We start from the raw sequence: 19,350 nt of genomic DNA, 5'->3' as shown, positions 1-19,350 counted from the left end.
TACTCTTAGATATTTCATTCTTGATGGGATTGTTTTTTTACTTCTGCTTTCTGATAGTTAATTATTAGTGTATAGAAATGCAACAGATTTCTGTATATTAATCTTGTATCCTGCAACTTTGCTGAATTCATTTACTAGCTCTAACAGTTTTTTGTGGAGACTTTAGTTTTTTTCTTGATATAGTATTGTGTCATCGCAAATAGTGATAGTTGTACTTTTTCCCTTCCAATTTGGATGCCTTTTATTTCTTTTTCTTGTCCGATTGCTGAGGCTGGAACTTCCGATACTGTGTAAATAGAAGTGACGAGAGTAGCCATCCTTGTCTTGCTCCTGATTTTATAGGAAAAGCTTTCAGCTTTTCACTGTTGAGTATGATGTTATTGTTAATGTTTATCCTTTTTTTAATAAATTTATTTATTTTTGGCTGCATTGGGTCTTAGTTGCTGCACGTGGGCTTTATCTAGTTGCGGTGAGCAAGGACTGCTCTTTGTTGCGGTGCACAGGCTTCTCAATGCGGTGGCTTCTCTTGTTGCAGAGCACAGGCTCTAGGCGCGGGCTTCAGTAGGTGTGGCTCGCGGGCTCTAGAGCACAGGCTCAGTAGTTGTGGCGTATGGGCTTAGTTGCTCTGCAGCATGTGGGATCTTCCCAGACCAGGGCTCAAACCCGTGTCCCCTGCATTGGCAGGTGGATTCTTAGCCACTGCGCCATCAGGGAAGCCACTACTGTTTATTCTTTTTTTTTTTTCTTTTGTGGTACGCGGGCTTCTCAGTGCTGTGGCCTCTCCCGTTGCGGAGCACAGGCTCCAGACGCACAGGCTCAGTGGCCACGGCTCATGGGCCCAGCCGCTCCACGGCATGTGGGATCTTCCCAGACCGGGGCACGAACCTATGTCCCCAGCATCGGCAGGTGGACTCTCAACCACTGTGCCACCAGGGAAGCCCTACTGTTTATTCTTGATAAGAGATTTGTGTGCCAAAATGCTTTAAGAAAACTTCCAAGCCTCTTCTTGCAAGTAAAATATATTAAATATTAGAATATTAAAGGTATATTGAAGTAGTGCTACAATAAAATCTGTTTACTTTGTTGAACCTACTATTTCAAAAATATTTGACTCCAGTATGCCCTTTTCATAGTTTCAATAATAGAATATTAAAACACAGTATTTTTTTTTTAATCTAGAAAAGATTTGGAGGATAGGGAAAGTGAAGTGGGTGAGGCATTGGCATTTTATGTTCTGTTCCCTGATATTCCTTGGAGTTCTGCTTTTATTTATTCAATATAAAATTCTGTTTGGATAAATGGCTTGATGGCTGCCTTAAGAAAAACTGAAAATCATCTTATATAAGTTTTGAAGCCTAGAAAAATCATAATAATGTTGAAAATTGCTATCAATTTATTTTATGCTACTTTTCTACTTGCAAATACTTTCTCCAGTATACCTGATTTTGAGGGAAATTGTGGATTAGGCTTTAGACCTCTTTAATTTGATTTGTGGAGCATTCAGATTGCAGTTAGAATTTCCATTGGAGGAAAAAGGAACTTGGTCTTAATAAGATGTTGTGCAAATTAAAAATTTTTCACCTGTGCTGCTTTTAGGGACTTGCATTATGAAATAAATTCTGTTTTGTTTTGAATTTAGTTTAAATTAGGTACAGTTTATAGCTTTATTTCCCCAAGTTTTACTTTTAGTAATTTTAGAGATTAATTTCAGAGAACAATTTGAAAGGAATTTTTTAAATGCTGACAATGTTTTATTGAGGTATAATATACATACAGTAAAATTCCCAGCTAAGTGTACAGCTTGATGCCTATAACAAGTGTATATACTCAATTAATTATTATCCAGATCGAGGTAGTGAACATTTCCAACATCTGAGAAAGTTTCCCTTTCTAGTCATTTCCGAGGCTCCCTTACCCCTCACTAGAAGGCAACCACTATTCCAATTTTTGTCATATAGGTTAGTTTTTCCTTTAACTTCATACCTGGATTCATTGGTATGTATTCTTTTTTTGCCTAGCTACGTACATTCGACATAATATTTTGAGATTCATCGATGTTGTGTGTGTTAGAAGTTTGCAATTTAAACAAAAAAGTTGCTGAATAATTCATCCATTCTTTTGTTTATTTGTTTGAATTGTTTACAGATTTTGGTTCTTATGCATAAGCTCCTCTTATACAAATATTTATGGACATATGTATGTATTTGTTCTTGGTCTTAGAGTGGGTGTATGTTTAGCTATAGAAAACTATCAAACTTTTCCCCAACCATTTTACACTTCCACCAGCAAAGTATGATTAATTGCAGTTGCTTTTCTTTTTTTTTACCAACACTTGGTTTGTCTGTCCTTTTTAATGTAAGGCATTCTTATTGGTTTGTAATGTATTGTATTTTGGTTTTAAAGGCAATTTTGAATGTTTTGAATTTCTTGAAAATTTTTTCTAGATCATTTCAAAGGTGGTCGATCTGGCTTAAATCAATCTAAGAACTTTTTAGACCCTAAGGAATTAATGGAATTATTAAAATCTAGAGATTATGAAAGGTAAGATTGTTTTAATTTTAGAAAAATATAATGCATAGTTTTGATTTATCATATAGATGTGAATATCTTGTTTCCTTATAGGGAAGTAAAAGGATCAAGAGAGAAGGTCATTAGTGATAAAGATCTGGAGTTGTTGTTAGATCGAAGTGATCTCCTTGGTAAGTATCTCTCATGGTTTTACTTATTATTTTTATGGAAACTTTGAAACATACACATAAGTAGAGAGAAGAGTATAATATACCTCTGTGGATAATTCATTCTGCTGTTAATAGTTTACAACATTTAGCCAATTTTATTTCATTGCCATTTTCTTTAATCAGAATGTTAAACTCATGACATTTTACCCATAGCCACTTTCTTAGGCATCTTTTACTGAGAAGAACATGTTTTTAAACATAGTCACTATGTCATTACATTTAAGAGAGTTGGCCCTGAAACCTTAATATCAGCTAATACCCAGTTCATATCCAGATTTCTCCAGTTGTCTCAAATCTTTTTACGGTTTGAATCAGGATCCAAATTTCATTGTTTGCTATATCTCTTTTCTTCTATATCACCCTCCTCACTTTTGTTTTTCCATGCCATCGATTTGTTGGAAAAACTGGGTTATTTGTCCAGTAAAATGACCTGCATTCCGGAATTGGCCGACTCTTCCCCCCGTTACCCATTGTTCTTTTTTTTTTTTTTTAGTAAATTTTTTAATTTTAATTTTTATTTATTTTTGGCTGCATTGGGTCTTTGTTGCAGAGCACAGGCTCTAGGCGCTTGGGCTTAGTAGTTGTGGCTCGTGGGTTCTAGAGCGCAGGCTCAGTAGTTGTGGCGCATGGGCTTACTTGCTCTGCGGCATGTGGGATCTTCCCAGACCAGTGCTTGAACCCGCCTCCCCTGCGTTGGCAGGCAGATTCTTAACCACTGTGCTACCAAGGAAGTCCAGGAAAAGGATTCTTAAACAGGATACAAAACTCTCAAACTAAATGAAGAGATTAATAGATTTTATTAATTTAAAGATTTCTGTAAAAACAATACCGTAAACAGATAAGAGACAAACCACAAATATTTGCAGCACACGGCACACAGGAAATGTTTATCATATATAAATAACTGAATATCAACAAGAAAACTGGACAACTTAAGAGCAGACAATTACCAGGAGAGAAAGAAACAGCCAGCGAACATAAAAAGATGCTTCAGGGCTTCCCTGGTGGTGCAGTGGTTGAGAGTCCGCCTGCCAATGCAGGGGACACGGGTTCGTGCCCCAGTCCGGGAAGATCCCACATGCTGCGGAGCAGCTGGGCCTGTGAGCCATGGCTGCTGAGCCTGCGCGTCTGGAGCCTGTGCTCCGCAATGGGAGAGGCCACAACAGTGAGAGGCCTGCATACCGCAAAAAAAAAAAAAAAGATGCTTCAATCTCCCTAGAAATCAGAGAATGCAAATTAAAACCAGTAGTGATTTCATTCCAATAGCTATCATATTGACAAAAATGTAAAAATAGATTTCACATTAGCTATGGGAGTGTATAAAGATATGTTTTCATGGTGTTTTGCTTTCCTGCTTTTAAACTAACCATAATTGGGATTTCTAAAAAATATCTCTGAGAACATAATTCACATCGGTGTTGTTTATTGCTATGTATCTGTATATCTTAAATACAGCAGAAGTGATTTTGATGAGCAAACTGATGTTTCAGTTTGTTTGTTCCCTGGAGGCCAGTTCTAGTTTTAATAAGAGGAGTGTACTTTCTTGCTAAAGTGGCCCACATTTCTGTGGATTTTAAAATTTTGGACAGATGACTCACTTCTCATAAAAACATAGTGGACCTCTCTTTTAAGATTTCTTTTTAAGTTCTTATACTTAAAAAAAAAAAAACTTGTTTGTATATTTTTCTCTTAGATCAAATGAATGCCTCAGAACCAATTAAAGAGAAGATGGGGATTTTCAAGATACTAGAAAATTCTGAAGATTCCAGTCCTGAATGTTTGTTTTAAATTGGAGCTAAAAGAATGTCTTTAAAAAGTTCTTGTTTACATCTGGTGATTTGTATTGGTGTTAAAATCCAGATTTTTCACTCTACTTCTTTGATTATATCAGTTTACATTATATAACTTGTACCATTGCTTAAGTTTCTGAGCCTTATTAAGAGCAAAGACATATTCATAGTAAGTTTCAGTTAATTTTTCAGACTCGATAGTACTCTTGGGTATAGGCTGATGTGTCCTTAACCACTGCCAGATTTATACAGTCTTCCTGTGGAAGTTTAATGTCTTTCCCCCACCCTCCTTTTTAGCAGTACAGTTCATAGGTTTTTGGTACTTCAGTTATGGAGTAGGCTTTGGATGGGGGAAAGATTGGGATTATACTGTCTATTGTTTAAATAAGAAATGCTTTGATTTTTAGGGTCTCTTTCTATAAAATAGTTTGCCAAATAAATGTTTGTTATAAGATGATCTCATCAGATTATTTTTCAGATAAATAATGGCTCAGGTGAAATAATAGCAAAAGTCTTGACTGGCATTGCGATTCAACATTATGGTAACTCTTGTTTCATTCATTAGTACTATACACATATGTCATATAAAGATTTCAACTGGACCTTGGATCAATGCAGAGAAGGCTCTGGAAGAAATTATAGGTCCTTAACAGAAGACCAGAAATTGGAAGTGGCAGTGTACCATGCAAAACAAGAACAGAACAAGAGAAAAGGGACCCTGAAAATTTATAGCAGGAAGGGGTTAAAATAAGACTTAGGGGGCTTCCCTGGTGGCGCAGTGGTTGAGAGTCCGCCTGCCGATGCAGGGGAAACGGGTTCGTGCCCCGGTCTGGGAAGATCCCACATGCCGCGGAGCGGCTGGGCCCGTGAGCCATGGCCGCTGGGCCTGTGCGTCCGGAGCCTGTGCTCCGCAACGGGAGAGGCCACAACAGTGAGAGGCCCACATACTGCAAAAAAAAAAAAAAAAAAAGACTTAGGAATATAAGTAACACAAGAACCATAACAGAGAAGCAGAATGGGAACCATTTAGGCCCTGTATGTATATGAAAACTGAATGCTCCCTGAACCATACATTTTTGTGTAGGTTGTTATTCTTGCTGCCATGTATATTCAAATGTAGATGAGATTCTCTCTGCCTTAGGGTAATGGAACCTAGGACTCAGAAGAAAAACTATTTTGAGAGAATATTCAGCCAAAGGAAAGAATAGACTACAGAGTGGATTTTTTTCAAAGTGGAAATGTTTACCAATCGCTGACAAATCATTGTCGCAACCTTAGTTGGTTGCTTAGTAGTCATACTAAGTTTTCCTAATCCATTCTCTTACATTGAGCTCAAATGATTATTTCATGGGTTTATTTCTGTCCTCACATTTCTAATACCTCCTCCCTCTGGGCTTGCTCCCTGTCCACACAGAGAAAATAAAAATGATCAGAAAAGAACTTGCCACCACTGCATCTGTAAACCTACCAGCATCTGTGCCCACGTATCATTTACTTTTATGGATATAGTCTGTCCTAGCTAGAGCCAACAGAAGGGCCCCATTTCTTGTTTTACAGCAAACTCCTTGAAAAGTCTGTATTCACTGACTTGTTTCGCCTCCATTTTTTTCCTAAACCTATTCCAGTCAGATTTTCAAAGTTTCCAGTGACCTCTACGACCTCATTTACTTGAGCTTTCAGCAGCATTTCACATAGTTGTTTAATTTCCACTAAACCATTTCTTTAGTTTGCTAGGTTTTCAGCAAACACATTTGCCTGGTTCTTCCTACTTCTCTGGTTCTCAATCTCCTTTGCTATTTTTTTCTTATGTCTTTGACTCCTTAACATTAGAATCTCCCAAGTGGGCTCCCTTGATGGTCTTGTTGCTTTAAATGCCAACTATGTATTAAATTAAATGCCAACTATGTGGTGATGACTCAGGTTTATATCTCCAGCCAGAATCTTTCTCCTGAACTCACTTCCAACTGCCTACTTGATATTTTTACTTGGTTGCCTGATAAACGATCCCAAATCTGAACTGTTTGAACTTGTTCTCCAGCCTCTTGAGAGTGTTAGCACCCATGCGGTTATTTTTCAACTTCTGAAATCTTGTGTTGTCATCTCCTGTGTTTTCTGGGAGTTTAATGACTCTTTCATCCTTTTATTGTTACTGTAGTTTCCAGATTTTAGTTTAAGGGGCAAGAGGAACAGATGTATTCACTCCATGATATTGAAACAAATGATCCCTGCTTCATCTGTATAAAAAGGTATTCTCAGACCAGGGTTTGTCTTCCCTCACTTTGTCAAATTGCCAAGAAAAATACTTCATTAGCTTTGCTGTTCGGTGAGTCATTCTTCTGTATTACAAGGCAGTTCCTGAATGTACTGAGAGGTATAGTGAAAGTGGTACTTGAACATTTCCAGGCAAGTATGTTTGATGGAATCTTTCACTGATGTCTTAGCAATTGTATTTGATTTTTTAGTCTTAGAACTTTGAAGTAATACTTTATGAAAAGCCTGAAATGCACTAATGTTTATATTCAAAACATTAAATAAGTGTTTCTGGTTTTAAATTCTATACTCTTACTTCATAAGATTGTTTTGGTTTTGAGTTTTTTAAGTTAATGCTTCTTAAGTTTTTATGATTCTATTTGCTGTATTTAGTACATCTTCACAAATAACATACTATGTATTAATACTTTATCATTGATTATGGTTATAAAAATCAAGCCTAAGGAATCATATTTATGAGTAAAATTAAAGATATCTTTTGGTCTTTATTTCTTTGGAATCACTTATTGTTATCACTTGGTTTACAACCATTCAGAGAAGAGGTAACTTGTCGAAATCTAGTGAAGCTTATCTTTCCATTATATACATTTTACGTCTCTAACTTAGGTAATGATTTTAACTCTAAACAGGTTTGATTAAAAGTTGAAATGACTTTTAAAGTGAATTATAAAAACAAATTTTTACATTTTTATTTCTGGCTTAGAGGTGGCAAACAGCTTAAAATACAACGTTATAATGTAGTCCTATGGTGCATATCTAGGACATGAGTTTGACAACAGCACCAAGCAAATGGCAGCCAGATGCAATAAAAATACTGTCTCTCTTAGGTGTTACTTGGTACCAATATAATTGGAAAGTATGAACACTCACAGGTAGCTGTACTTGATCGTATAGTAGTTGGTCATTCATGTGATCTATAGTGTACTTGTTATACATTTTGTTTAGATCTGATTGAAACGAATACACATTTAAAACTCAAATTCCTGAGCTATGTCCACAGGTTCCAGTGGAGAAACACAGCCCTAAAGGATAAGTTAATTTGCCCATAATTTTTCCTGATCTCCCTTTCACAAATCTATCTCCTCCAGTCAGATCAATCTACAGATCAGCCCCCAAGTCCCATCTCTGGGTCTTTTTTATTTCTTCCTGAGTCTTAACTACTTTTTAGATTCCTCTATATCATTAACTGTTTGCTTAAATGTCACCACCTGAAGAGGTTTTTGATAGTGGGGGGATTGTGTGAGCTGTTCCTCTTTTCTAAAGTATTTCAGGATGTTTATAAAATAATGTGTGCCTGCTTTTTCATTTTCAGTACTCACCACCACCTCCAACACCTATACAATTAAGGTGCTCAGATGAACATTTCATTTCTTCTTAGCTTTAAAAAGTTATTTAAAGAAATATAAAAATAGCACAGTTATAGAAACATGGCAAGTTTCATTTTCACTTTTTATTGAGATATAACATCTCAATAAAGAAATCTTATACTCAGTTTGGTGTATCCACTGTGTAACTTACCATCCAGATTAAATGGGGTGTTTCTTTAAAGAAGGCTCTCTGCCCTCCTAATTAATAACCCTACCTCAGGGTAACCAGTCTTCTAATTTTCATCACCACAGACTAATTCTATCTAGCAAAATCTGTGACAGGTATGCAAATTAGTGAGGTTTGGGAACCGTTAACCAAAAAACATTTCTCAGTACTGATGAAAACCTCTGGTGAGAACAGATCAATTATATAGTTATCTTACCCTTCTTTTCTCTTGCTCTCTGTACAATTTATTACTGGATTTTTGAATAAGGATTTTAGCTGCTGCCACCACCACCAATACTAAGCGTATTTCTTGAAAGATAGGAAGTGAATCTCATCTTATTGTTTCATCAAAATGAGATCTCTGACCTGACTACCTTGTGCTGGGGAACCAGGCATGGACTCATTTGGGAGCATGGGGTGCAAGAGGCTTTCCTTTACCCTATTTATCTCACCACCAAGGTTATACCTGCTGTGTTCCTACCTTTTTCTCCACCTTCCAATGAATTCTCTTTATACCAGTACTAGGGTGTATGACAAGTGATAATAGAATATTATACCACTTGGTACAAGACAGGTTTAATCTTTTCATGGGAGAGAATGGAAGCTTAAGTTCTGCATGGACCTGAAGATAGGTACCAGCGATGCCAGAGGTAATCCTAAAAATTAATAATTGATCAACTCATGACTTACTGTTTGGGCTTGTTCCGTCACATTCTTCACTCAGATGTGTGAGTGGTTGGCTCCTTGGCATTCAGGTGTCAGCTTGCATTTCACTTCAGAATAAATGTCCCTGATCCTCCCCGCAAAGGACCACACTTGCCAATCTGTCAGCCTCTCATCGTCTCCACAAGGTTGGGTACTTTATCTGTTTTGTCGACTACATAAGAGAGCGTGTTGGAAACATGAAGCAGGAATAAAGTTAGAATCATCCAGTGAACACACTGGATAAAGAAATACTGTTACCTAGAATTAAAGAAAGATGAAAGACCTCAGATTAGATTATCAAGCGCTAAACAGAAAAGATAAGGAAAACTATACTCCCGGATTCATTATAGATAAAATAACATCAAATGCAAAGAGTCTTCTAAAACCAGATCACTCACAAAGGAACAAAGATCAGGTGGACAGCAGATACATTATTTTAACAGTAAAAATAAGACTTAAAAATTTCAATGTGTTGAAAAAAAATGCCAACCTAGAATCACATCTATTTAAATGTGAGGGAACAATGAAGATATTTCAAGGCATACAAGTTTTGCCATGCAAAAAAGTGAAGTGAAACCAGCCTAACATAGAACCCACATTTCTGACATGGCTCATTAGTACCTCACTGAGGATCACCCTAACTCAGTAAGTACTTCAAAATGTAGCCCATTAAAAAGATTTTTTTTGTTGTTGAAGTATAGTTGATTTATCAAAAAAACAACACAAAAAGTGGGCAGAAGATCTAAATAGACATTTCTCCAAAGAAGACACAGATGGCCAACAAGCACATGAAAAATGCTCAACATCGCTAATTAGAGAAATGCAAATCAAAACTACAATGAGGTATCACCTCCAGTCAGAATCATCAAAAAGTCTACAAATAATAAATGCTGGAGAGGGTGTAGAGAAAAGGGAACCCTCCTCCATTGTTGGTGGGAGTGTAAATTGGTACAACCACTATGGAGAACAGTATGGAGGTTCCTTAAAAAACTAAAAATAGAACTACCATATGATCCTGCAATCCCACTCCTGGACATATATCCAGTGAAAGCTATAACTTGAAAAGATAAATGCACCCCTATGTTCATAGCAGTACTATTTATAATAGCCAATACCTAAATGTCCATGGACAGATGAATGGATAAAGAAGATAAACACACACACACACACACACACACACACACACACACACACACACACACACACACACACACACACACACACACTGGAATACTACTCAGTCGTAAAAAAGAACAAAATAATGCCATTTGCAGCAACGTGGATGGACCTAGAGATTATACCAAAAGAAGTAAGCCAAAGACAAATCATATGATATCATGTATGTGGCATCTAAAATACGGTAAAATGAACCTATCTATGAAACAGAAACAGACTCAGAACAGACTTGTCGTTGCCAAGGGGAAGGGGGTTGGGGAGGGATGAAGTGGGAGGTTGGGGTCAGCAGATGTAAGTTAATATATACAGAATGGATACACAACAAAGTCCTACTGTGTAGCACAGAGATTTATATTCAGTATCTTATGATAAACCATAATGGAAAATATAAAAAACCAGAATGTATATATATGTATAACTGAATCACTTTGCTGTACAGCAGAAATTAACACAACATTGTAAATCAACTATACTTCAATTTAAAAAATTTAAAAAACAAACAAACATAGCCTTCACCCCTTGTGTGGTGCAGATCTTGGTTTTGATTTCTCATGGGTGATCTTTTTCTCCATACCCAAGGTCCTGCCTGGACTGACAGTGAATGTCTTCACTTTCCTACATTGGTGGATAGAATTCTTTTAATCCTTTTTTTAACAGAATGAAGCAGTCTTGTGAGCATCCAGGTCTTATGTAGTTGTTTCAAAACTTAATGCCCCATTTTGAGGCAATAATTCTGTTCTGTCCTTGGGCTTATGAGTCAATTCTGTACTCCACTCTTTATCTTTTGGGTTCTGGCATCTGAATATTTGCCTTTCTTTCCTTTGAGTTTGTATAAAAGTATTTTTGTAATATTTTATGCAGCATTTATATGTGTTTATAGTTGGTGGGGAGCCATTCACGTCAGCTCTGTCTACCATATTTCTTTGGGTTTATCTTGATATTCTTATTTTATGATTGTTGAAGTTGAATAGTTAGTGAATTTATTTCTTTTCAAGCGCTTGTAATCCAGTGATTACATGCAAAGCTGTACAATTTGTATATTGATAAATACTGGGCATTTAATGAGATTTACTTGCAAATAGTTGGGATTTTACTTTTAGAATCTTTTCACACCTATAATTATTAAAATTAGAATCTTTACTTTGAAAAAGATTCTAATTATTTAAATTAGAATGTTTTCACATCTTAATTATTTAAGATGTTTTAAAATATTTTGAACAGTACTGTCAAATGGTGGGTGGATTTTTTTTGGTTAGACTTTAAAAAATGAATTCTGACTTCATTGCACTGGGATCAGTGAATGTTGCTAGAATAACAATGTTGCTTTTGGTGGTCGATTAAGATATTCTTTGTGGCCCAGTAAGTAGTTAATTTTTGAGAGACGTTTGCTAGCAGCTTTGTCCTGGAGCACATGTAAGGTCAGCTGCACCAAAAGCTTTCAAGTTTGGCTTAGCTGTTCCATTCTTTAATGAGGTTGACTGTCTATGCCCTATAAATTCTGCCTAACTACCCCCATTTTACTTGCATCACATCTAATTTCCCATCAGCCAAAGAGAGTCACTGGGGCAAGCCCAGAATCATAGTTGGGGGGCACTGTAAAGTTATATGGCAAAGGTATGGGTACAGGGACGGATAAGGCTTTTATGCAAACCGCCACTGAGAATTATTTCTTACTCTCAAACGCAAGTAAATACAAAACCAGTTGGAGACAGTTGAAATTGTTTTTGGAAGCCTTGTGATATTTAGTTCTGCCCAGTCTTCAAAGCTTAGTTCAAATACCATTAATTTTCCTTGATTCCATTAATTTTTCTTGATTCTCACAACAAGGTATTTTCATCCCTTTCAGATTTCTACAGATCCTTCTACCTTTTTTAGGACACTCATTATTCAGTACCTTATAACTCTCCGAGAATATGCATTTTATTCTTAACTAGAGCATAATATCCCAAGGACCACTTTTTTTTTTTCCTGAAAAATTTCCTTATTCCTAATCCAGACCCTGGTATGCAGTAACTGTCCAATAAATATTTACTGAATAAACACAAGAATGAGCAAATGGAAGAAAGATAAGCAAACCTTCAGAGAGGGTTTTTGGACATAAGAAAATCCCTTAAATCCTGTGAGAAGTCCTTGTAAGTTCTAATTATAATTCTTTTCTTCCTATAAGGAAAATGCTCAATTTCCAGTAATGTTAATTTACAACTGACCTTATTTGAAGTGTTTCTTTAAAGAGAAACAGACACAAATCACACCCAGACTTCCCAGTGACAATTTATTTCTCCTAAAAAGGTAGAATTCCATACTGTATATAAATGCATATGATGTTTGAATTATGAAGCTAATCTCATAGTAACTAGGTAGATTTCTGAAACCAAAGGGTTTTCTTCAATTGCCTGTAAAGATAATCTTACAATCCTTTAAAGTCTGGTGTTTGCAAAGAGCCAATTTCATTCAAAAGTGTCTACTTCTATGAAGTTCTAGAAGAGCTAAAACTAATGTATTGTGCTAGAAACCAGAGCAGTGGTTGCTTCTGAGGATGGGGATTGCCTGGAAAGGGGGTGAGGGAACTTTCCAGGGGAATGGAATTATTCTACATCTTGATAGTGTGTGGTTTACTCAGGTGTTGGTGTTTATCAAAACTGACTATACTGTATACTCAACTCTTATCAGAAGGCCCCAGTGTCCCCAAATGAGCAAGATGTTAAAGGCTATTTCCAAAAGCAAAGGTGTTTCAAGTACCTGAAAATAAACCTTTTCTCATGCCCATTCTGGTTTAGACCAACCATGTGTTTATACTTGCCCTTTTCTAGGCATAGCTGGGCTTTATGCTTTGCATTATGGTTACAATATTAATCTTTTTTTTTTTTTTTTTTTTTGCGGTATGCGGGCCTCTCACTGTTGTGGCCTCCCCCGTCGCGGAGCACAGGCTCCGGACGCGCAGGCTCCGGACGCGCAGGCTCAGCGGCCATGGCTCACGGGCCCAGCCGCTCCGCGGCATATGGGATCCTCCCAGACTGGGGCACGAACCCGTATCCCCTGCATCGGCAGGCGGACTCTCAACCACTTGCGCCACCAGGGAGGCCCCTACAATATTAATCTTGATAAAGATGATTTCTGATGACAAATAATAAAATATTTAAGACAAGACTGGTAAATGCATGTGCAGAAACTCTCCAGTCTTTAAAAAATCAAACCATTCTTTCCAAATAACTTTTTTCCCACTTCTTTCTAAACTAATACATGTTCTATGTTGATAGTGTCAAAACATCAGATACTTTTAAGAAAGAAAAGAAAGAAAAGGAAAAGAAAAATCACTTATGATTTCACCACCCAGTGACTACTGTTAAAAACCTGGGGGCTAATTCCTTCCCACACTTTTCTATGTGAACATATATGTGTTTACATGTTTTCTTTCAAATGGAAGTTCTCTGTATGTTCTTTTCAACATGTCTTTTTAGCTTGATACATACTGAACATTTTCGGCCAAGACTGTTCCTGACTGAGTAGAAAAGGGGTGAAGCCAGACTGGGAAGTGGCGGGAAGGGAGTGAAGACACAAGGACTGGCCCTGAGGCGTCTCACCGTCACTCTGCCCCTCCTTGTCACCGTCTGCTTCTGCAGAGAGGGCTGTGCCTCCTGGGATGGGCGCCTGCAGTGCTGCTTGTCAGAGAAGGAAAAAGCCAACTTTCTTTCAGGGAATCCTGGGTGCACTGACCACAGGAAGCAAAAGGGAGCATGTGCAGAGGGAGATCTGCTTGCCCACAGTGTATTTTCAGCCAGCTTGGAAATACTTAAACCCTTTGTCAGGGAGATATGAAGCAGAGTTTTGCGTTACATGCTGTTATAATCATCTAAAGGGCAAAGTTTGTTTGTTTTAACCAGCAAATTGCATGTTATCCTACTTCAGAAAAATTTTGTCAGAAGCCAGCTTGTAGACAAAGAAGAAATGCTATAGTGACCGTTTAACGATAATGCCAGCTATCACGTGTGTATAGTGCTACCACGTGCCAGGCCCTGTTCCAAGACCTTTACCTACACTAAATCTTTCAATATAAATCGTTACAAGGCCATCTGTTAGGGACACCTCCCTGTCAGAGTTCAAGTGACCAATCCAGTATGCTTTTTTTTCTTTAAAAATTAAAGCTTATCAAATAACAGCAGAACTATTCTCTAATAGCTGCTTTTATTATGTATTTTAGGGAAAGATTATATAGGTTGGTGCCATCTTTTGCCAGATTTCTACTGTTATCAATTGCTTCCTGTTTTTTTTTCTACTTTTTTTCTCTGTGAATCTGTCCTCAGCTCTTCTTGTTTTAAAATAAATTGCCTTGGCGCTTGCATAACCTGTTAACTCTGTGTTTAGGCCTCCAGCTCAGCCACTGAATGGCTCCACTGCTCAGTGTGGCTTCTGACGTGTCCCTGAGCCCTTTCATCTTTCACTTGACAATGAATGGAAAAAGTTTTCTTGGTGGCTCCAGTCTTTCTCTCCAAAGAATATAAAAATTCCGCTGCAGACTTAGAATTACAATGTTTCAGTTGAGAAGGAACTTATTTAGGGATTAGCTAACTCGATTTCCTGTTATTGATAGTAGTGGCTTAGTAAATACAAACTTGTTTTTGATTGATTATAACCATCTCATTCCATCAACAAACTCTTATTTGCCACAAGTTAGTGCCATGAAATTGAAAGAGGATCTCTCAATGTGCAAGCTGGCGGACAATCTCAGAATTTAGCCCTGAAATTTGTACTAAAAATGGTTATACGTGGCAATATACGAAAAGACCACAAGGTGGCATAATTTCCCCAATTAAAACTGACCTTCCCGGTTCTATTTCAGTCTTTCTATTTTACAAGGTTAAGATTTCCATTTTACTTATTTTATTTTGCCTGTTGAAAAAGGGAAAGAACAACAATTCACTAACTCCTGTATCTGTAACAGCAAGGGAGATTTCTAAGTTATTTCATTATGTTTTAAAGTAGAATCTTCTCTTTTTCTAATTATAAAAGTAACAATTTCAGAAAATTTGGAAAACACAGAAATCATGTTCCTTATCTCTTTCTATGTGCACAATTAAAAGCACACACATATTTAAACTCTCAGGATCACATTGTATATGAAACCTAGCAAATTGTTTTTCCTAGTAAGAATATAAGATTTACAATTTATATCTATAATTATTTTCCAAGAATATTATTGAGTACATACTAAATTATTTTACAATATACATGGATCATTATTATTTGTGTGTGTGTGTGTGTGTGTGTGTGTGTGTGTGTGGTGCGCGGGCCTTTCACTGTTGTGGCCTCTCCCGTTGCGGAGCACAGGCTCCGGATGCGCAGGCCCAGTGGCCATGGCTCACGGGCCCAGCCGCTCCGCAGCATGTGGGATCCTCCCGGACCAGGGCACGAACCCATGTCCCCTGCATCGGCAGGCAGACTCTCAACCACTGCGCCACCAGGGAAGCCCGATCATTATTATTTTAAAGTAATTGTCTATTATTGGATAAGTGTTGGATATATAGCACTGTCTCCTATATGGGTCTTTGTAAGTCTCTGATTTGCTTCTTGGGATACATTTCTGTAAGTCTGAAGGTGTGAACATTTTCTAGGCTTTTGATAACTTGTCTAGGAATGATTTGCCCATTTTAACAACATTTACCCATTTACCTAGCACTGTGTGTGTGTTAATTTGTTCAATCAATTTTGTTAAATCTGGAGTTGTAAATATATGTAAGGCTTTTAACGCATATTGTCTAGGAATAATTTGTGTATATATCTATACCTCCACAAAACTAGAACAGCACTTACCTACTTGAACCAAGTAGTGTGCTTATGTATTCATTTATTCATTCATTCATTTTTTTATTTTTTCAATTCATTTGTGTGTGGTTGTGTGTGCGCATTTTCTTATCATGTCAATGTGTTTCTTACTGAAAGTGATAGTAAAAAAAAAAGTGTTTAAAACCCTGATCATATTGTTACTGAGTACCAAAATTCCTACCAGAGTTCTGTTACATATTATTCCTCTGTTCAGGGACCCTAGAGAACAAGAAGTCTCCTGGCTTCATTTTACTGATAAGGAAACTAAGGCTAGAGAAGAAAGCAATCTTCCCAAAGATGACAGGGCAGAAGCCAGACTCAGAACCAAGATCTGTTGGATTCCTATACTGAATCCTTTCCATTCTACCATCCTACATAAATGAGCCAGGCATCTACCAAGGGGTGTCTCTGATTAGGTTAGTGATCAAGGCAGGAACTAGGAGAGTAAAGAAAATGAATGAAGACAATTGGAAATATTGGGGCCTCATATAAAGTGGTGAGGACATACCCCTTCTAAAATTATTGATGTTAAAAATTTAAAAACAAGATTTCTGTGGCTAGTAAGGAGTTTATAACATTGGTCTAAGGCCTTTTTGTGGAATAACCAAGCAGTTCCCCACAAGGGCTGAAATTCTATGACATTTATTGAAATACTTTTAGCAAAAAAGCCTTTCTTTCTGTGAATAACTTTGTGATCTCTTCATCAGATTACTTAGGTTGAATGAAGCTAAGAGCATCAGCATAGGCTTGAGCAGCCTTAATTTGAGGTGTTGGGATAGTAAAATTCTGGTGTACCAGTTGATTCCAGAAAAGAGCGACTTAGATTAGGACAGGGCCCTGCAGTGGGGACTCTCATGATGATGGACTGAGACAGAAATCATAGGAGCAGTTCACAAGGTTACCTAGGAGCAATCTGTCTTGTTGCAAACTTTGTCTAAGTAATGATAATGATAACGTACCTTGGGGCATGTTCATTAACCACTCTGCTCTACAGAATCCACATCATCTGTTCTCCCTATTACTGTATCTATCACCCATTACTTTGTTTTATAATATGTCTTGATTTCTGGTAGAGTAAAACTTCCCTTCTCCACTTTCTCGTTCTACCCCCTCTCCATTCCCCTCAACTGTTTCCTCCTTCATCTTTTCCCTCCTGCTCCTCCTATTACTGGGATTTGCATTTCCCACATACATTTCCTTTCCTTTACGAAAAGGAAAAAAAGCTTGTTGGGGCTTTGAGATTGCACTGAATCTACTGATCAGTTAGAAGAGAATTAGCATCTACACAATATTGGCTCTTCCAATCAGTGGACTTGGTATATAGCCCTATAGTTATTTAGATTTTCTTTCATGCCTCTCAATAAAGTGTTATCGTTTTCTCCAGAGAATTTTTTCATGTAATGTGTTAGATTTATTACGTACATGATTTTTTTGTTATTATAAATGATAATTAAAAATTTAATGTCCACTTGCCTCTGATATAAAAAGACAATATAGACAATTGCATCAAAAAGAATAAAATACCTAGGAATAAGTTTAATCAAGGAGGTAAAAGACTTGTACACTGAAAACTGTAAGACACTGATGAAAGAAATTGAAGGAGACACAAATAAATGGAAGGATATCCCATGCTCATGGATTGGAAGAATTAATATTGTTAAAATGTTCACACTACTCAAAGCAATCTACAGATTCAATGCAATCCCCATCGTAATTCCAATGGCATTCTCCACAAAAATAGAACAAACAATCCTAAAATCTGTATGGAATTACAAAAGACCCCAAGTAGCCAAAGCAATCTGAGAAAGAACAAAGCTAAAGGCATCACACTCCCTGATTTCAAACTATATTACAAAGCTACAGTAATCAAAACAGATATGTAGATCAATGGGACAGAATAGAGAGCCTAGAAGTAAACCCATGCTTATATGGTCAATTAATTACAACAAAGGAGCCAAAAATATACAATGGGGAAAGAACAGTCTCTTCAATAAATGGTGTTGGAAAACTGGACAGCCATATGCAAAAGAATGAAAATGGACCACTATCTTACAACATACACAAAATTAACTCAAGATGGATTAAAGGCTTTAATTTAAGACCTGAAACCATAAAACTCCTAAAAGAAAACATAGGTGGTAAGTTCCTTGACATTAGTCTTGGCAATAAAGTTTTGGATCTGACTCCAAAAGTAAAGGCAACAAAAGCAAAAATAAACAAGTGGGACTATATCAAACTAAAAAGCTTCTGCAAAGCAAAGGAAACTATCAACAAAATGAAAAGGCAACCTACTGAATGGGAGAAAATATTTGCAAATTATATATCTGATAAGTGGTTAATCAAAAAATATAAAGAACACATTCAACTCAATAGCAAAAAAAACCCAAACAATGTGATTAAAAAATGGGCAGAGGATCTGAATAGACATTTTGCTAAAGAAGACATACAGATAGCCAATGGACACAAGAAAAGATGTTCTACATCACTAATCGACAGTGAAATGCAAATCAAAACCATGAGGTTTCACTTCACACCTGTTAGAATGGCTATTATCAGAAAGTCAACAATAACAAGTGTTGATAAGGATGTGAAGAAAAGGGAACCCTTGTGCACTGTTGGTGGGAATGTAAATTGGTGCAGCCACTATGGAAAACAGTATGGAGGTTCCTCAAAAATGTAAAAATAGAACTACCATACAATGCAGCAATTACACTTCTGGGTATTAATCTTAAGAAAATGAACACACTAACTTGAAAAAACAGGTGCACCCCCATGTTCACTGCAGCATTATTTACAATAGCCAAGATATGGAAACAACCTAAATGTCCACTGAAGGATGAATGGATAAAGAAAATGTGGTCTATGTATGCAAGAGATTACTATTTGGCCATAAAAAAAGAATGAAATCTTGCCATTTGCAACAACTTGGATGGACCCTGAGGGTATTATGCTAAGTGAAATAAGTCAGACAGAGAAAGACAAATGCCATATAATCTCATTTATATGTGGAATCTAAAAAAGAAAACAAACAAACAAAAAAACCCAAACAACTAAGCTCCTAGATACAGAGAACAGTTTGGTGGTTACCAGAGGTGGGGGCTCAGGTAGGGCAAAATGTGTGAAGTGGTCAAAGGGTACAAACCTTAAGTTATAAAATAAAAAAGTCATGGGGATGTATTGTACAGCATGGTGACTATACATGCCACGGAGAAACTAAGCCCGTGCACTACAGCTACTGGAGCCTGCGCGCCTAGAGCCCGTGCTCCGCAACAAGAGAAGCCACCGCACTCAGAAGCCCGCGCACCACAACGAAGAGT

At 37.1% G+C, this 19,350-nt stretch overlaps 2 protein-coding genes across 2 annotated transcripts in view; both read left to right on the top strand.

Annotated features, from left to right (window-relative positions):
- Window positions 1-7,129, top strand: part of HELLS (helicase, lymphoid specific) — a 39,919-nt gene extending 32,790 nt beyond the window's left edge. Inside the window, exons 20-22 of the mRNA XM_060101819.1 lie at window positions 2,445-2,541; window positions 2,623-2,699; window positions 4,432-7,129. Of these exons, the coding sequence (XP_059957802.1) occupies window positions 2,445-2,541; window positions 2,623-2,699; window positions 4,432-4,526 (269 nt within the window). The 3' untranslated portion in view covers window positions 4,527-7,129. The remainder of the gene's footprint in view (window positions 1-2,444; window positions 2,542-2,622; window positions 2,700-4,431) is intronic.
- A 1,819-nt stretch (window positions 7,130-8,948) lies between these two features.
- LOC132487913 (cytochrome P450 2C18-like) overlaps window positions 8,949-19,350 on the top strand; it is a 56,136-nt gene continuing 45,734 nt past the window's right edge. The window contains 1 exon segment of the mRNA XM_060095824.1: window positions 8,949-8,982. Coding sequence (XP_059951807.1) covers window positions 8,949-8,982 — 34 coding nt within the window.

This window comes from Mesoplodon densirostris, chromosome 1, assembly GCF_025265405.1.
Source record: "Mesoplodon densirostris isolate mMesDen1 chromosome 1, mMesDen1 primary haplotype, whole genome shotgun sequence".
Lineage (NCBI taxonomy): Eukaryota > Metazoa > Chordata > Mammalia > Artiodactyla > Ziphiidae > Mesoplodon > Mesoplodon densirostris.
This window is presented reverse-complemented; position numbering and strand designations above follow the sequence as displayed.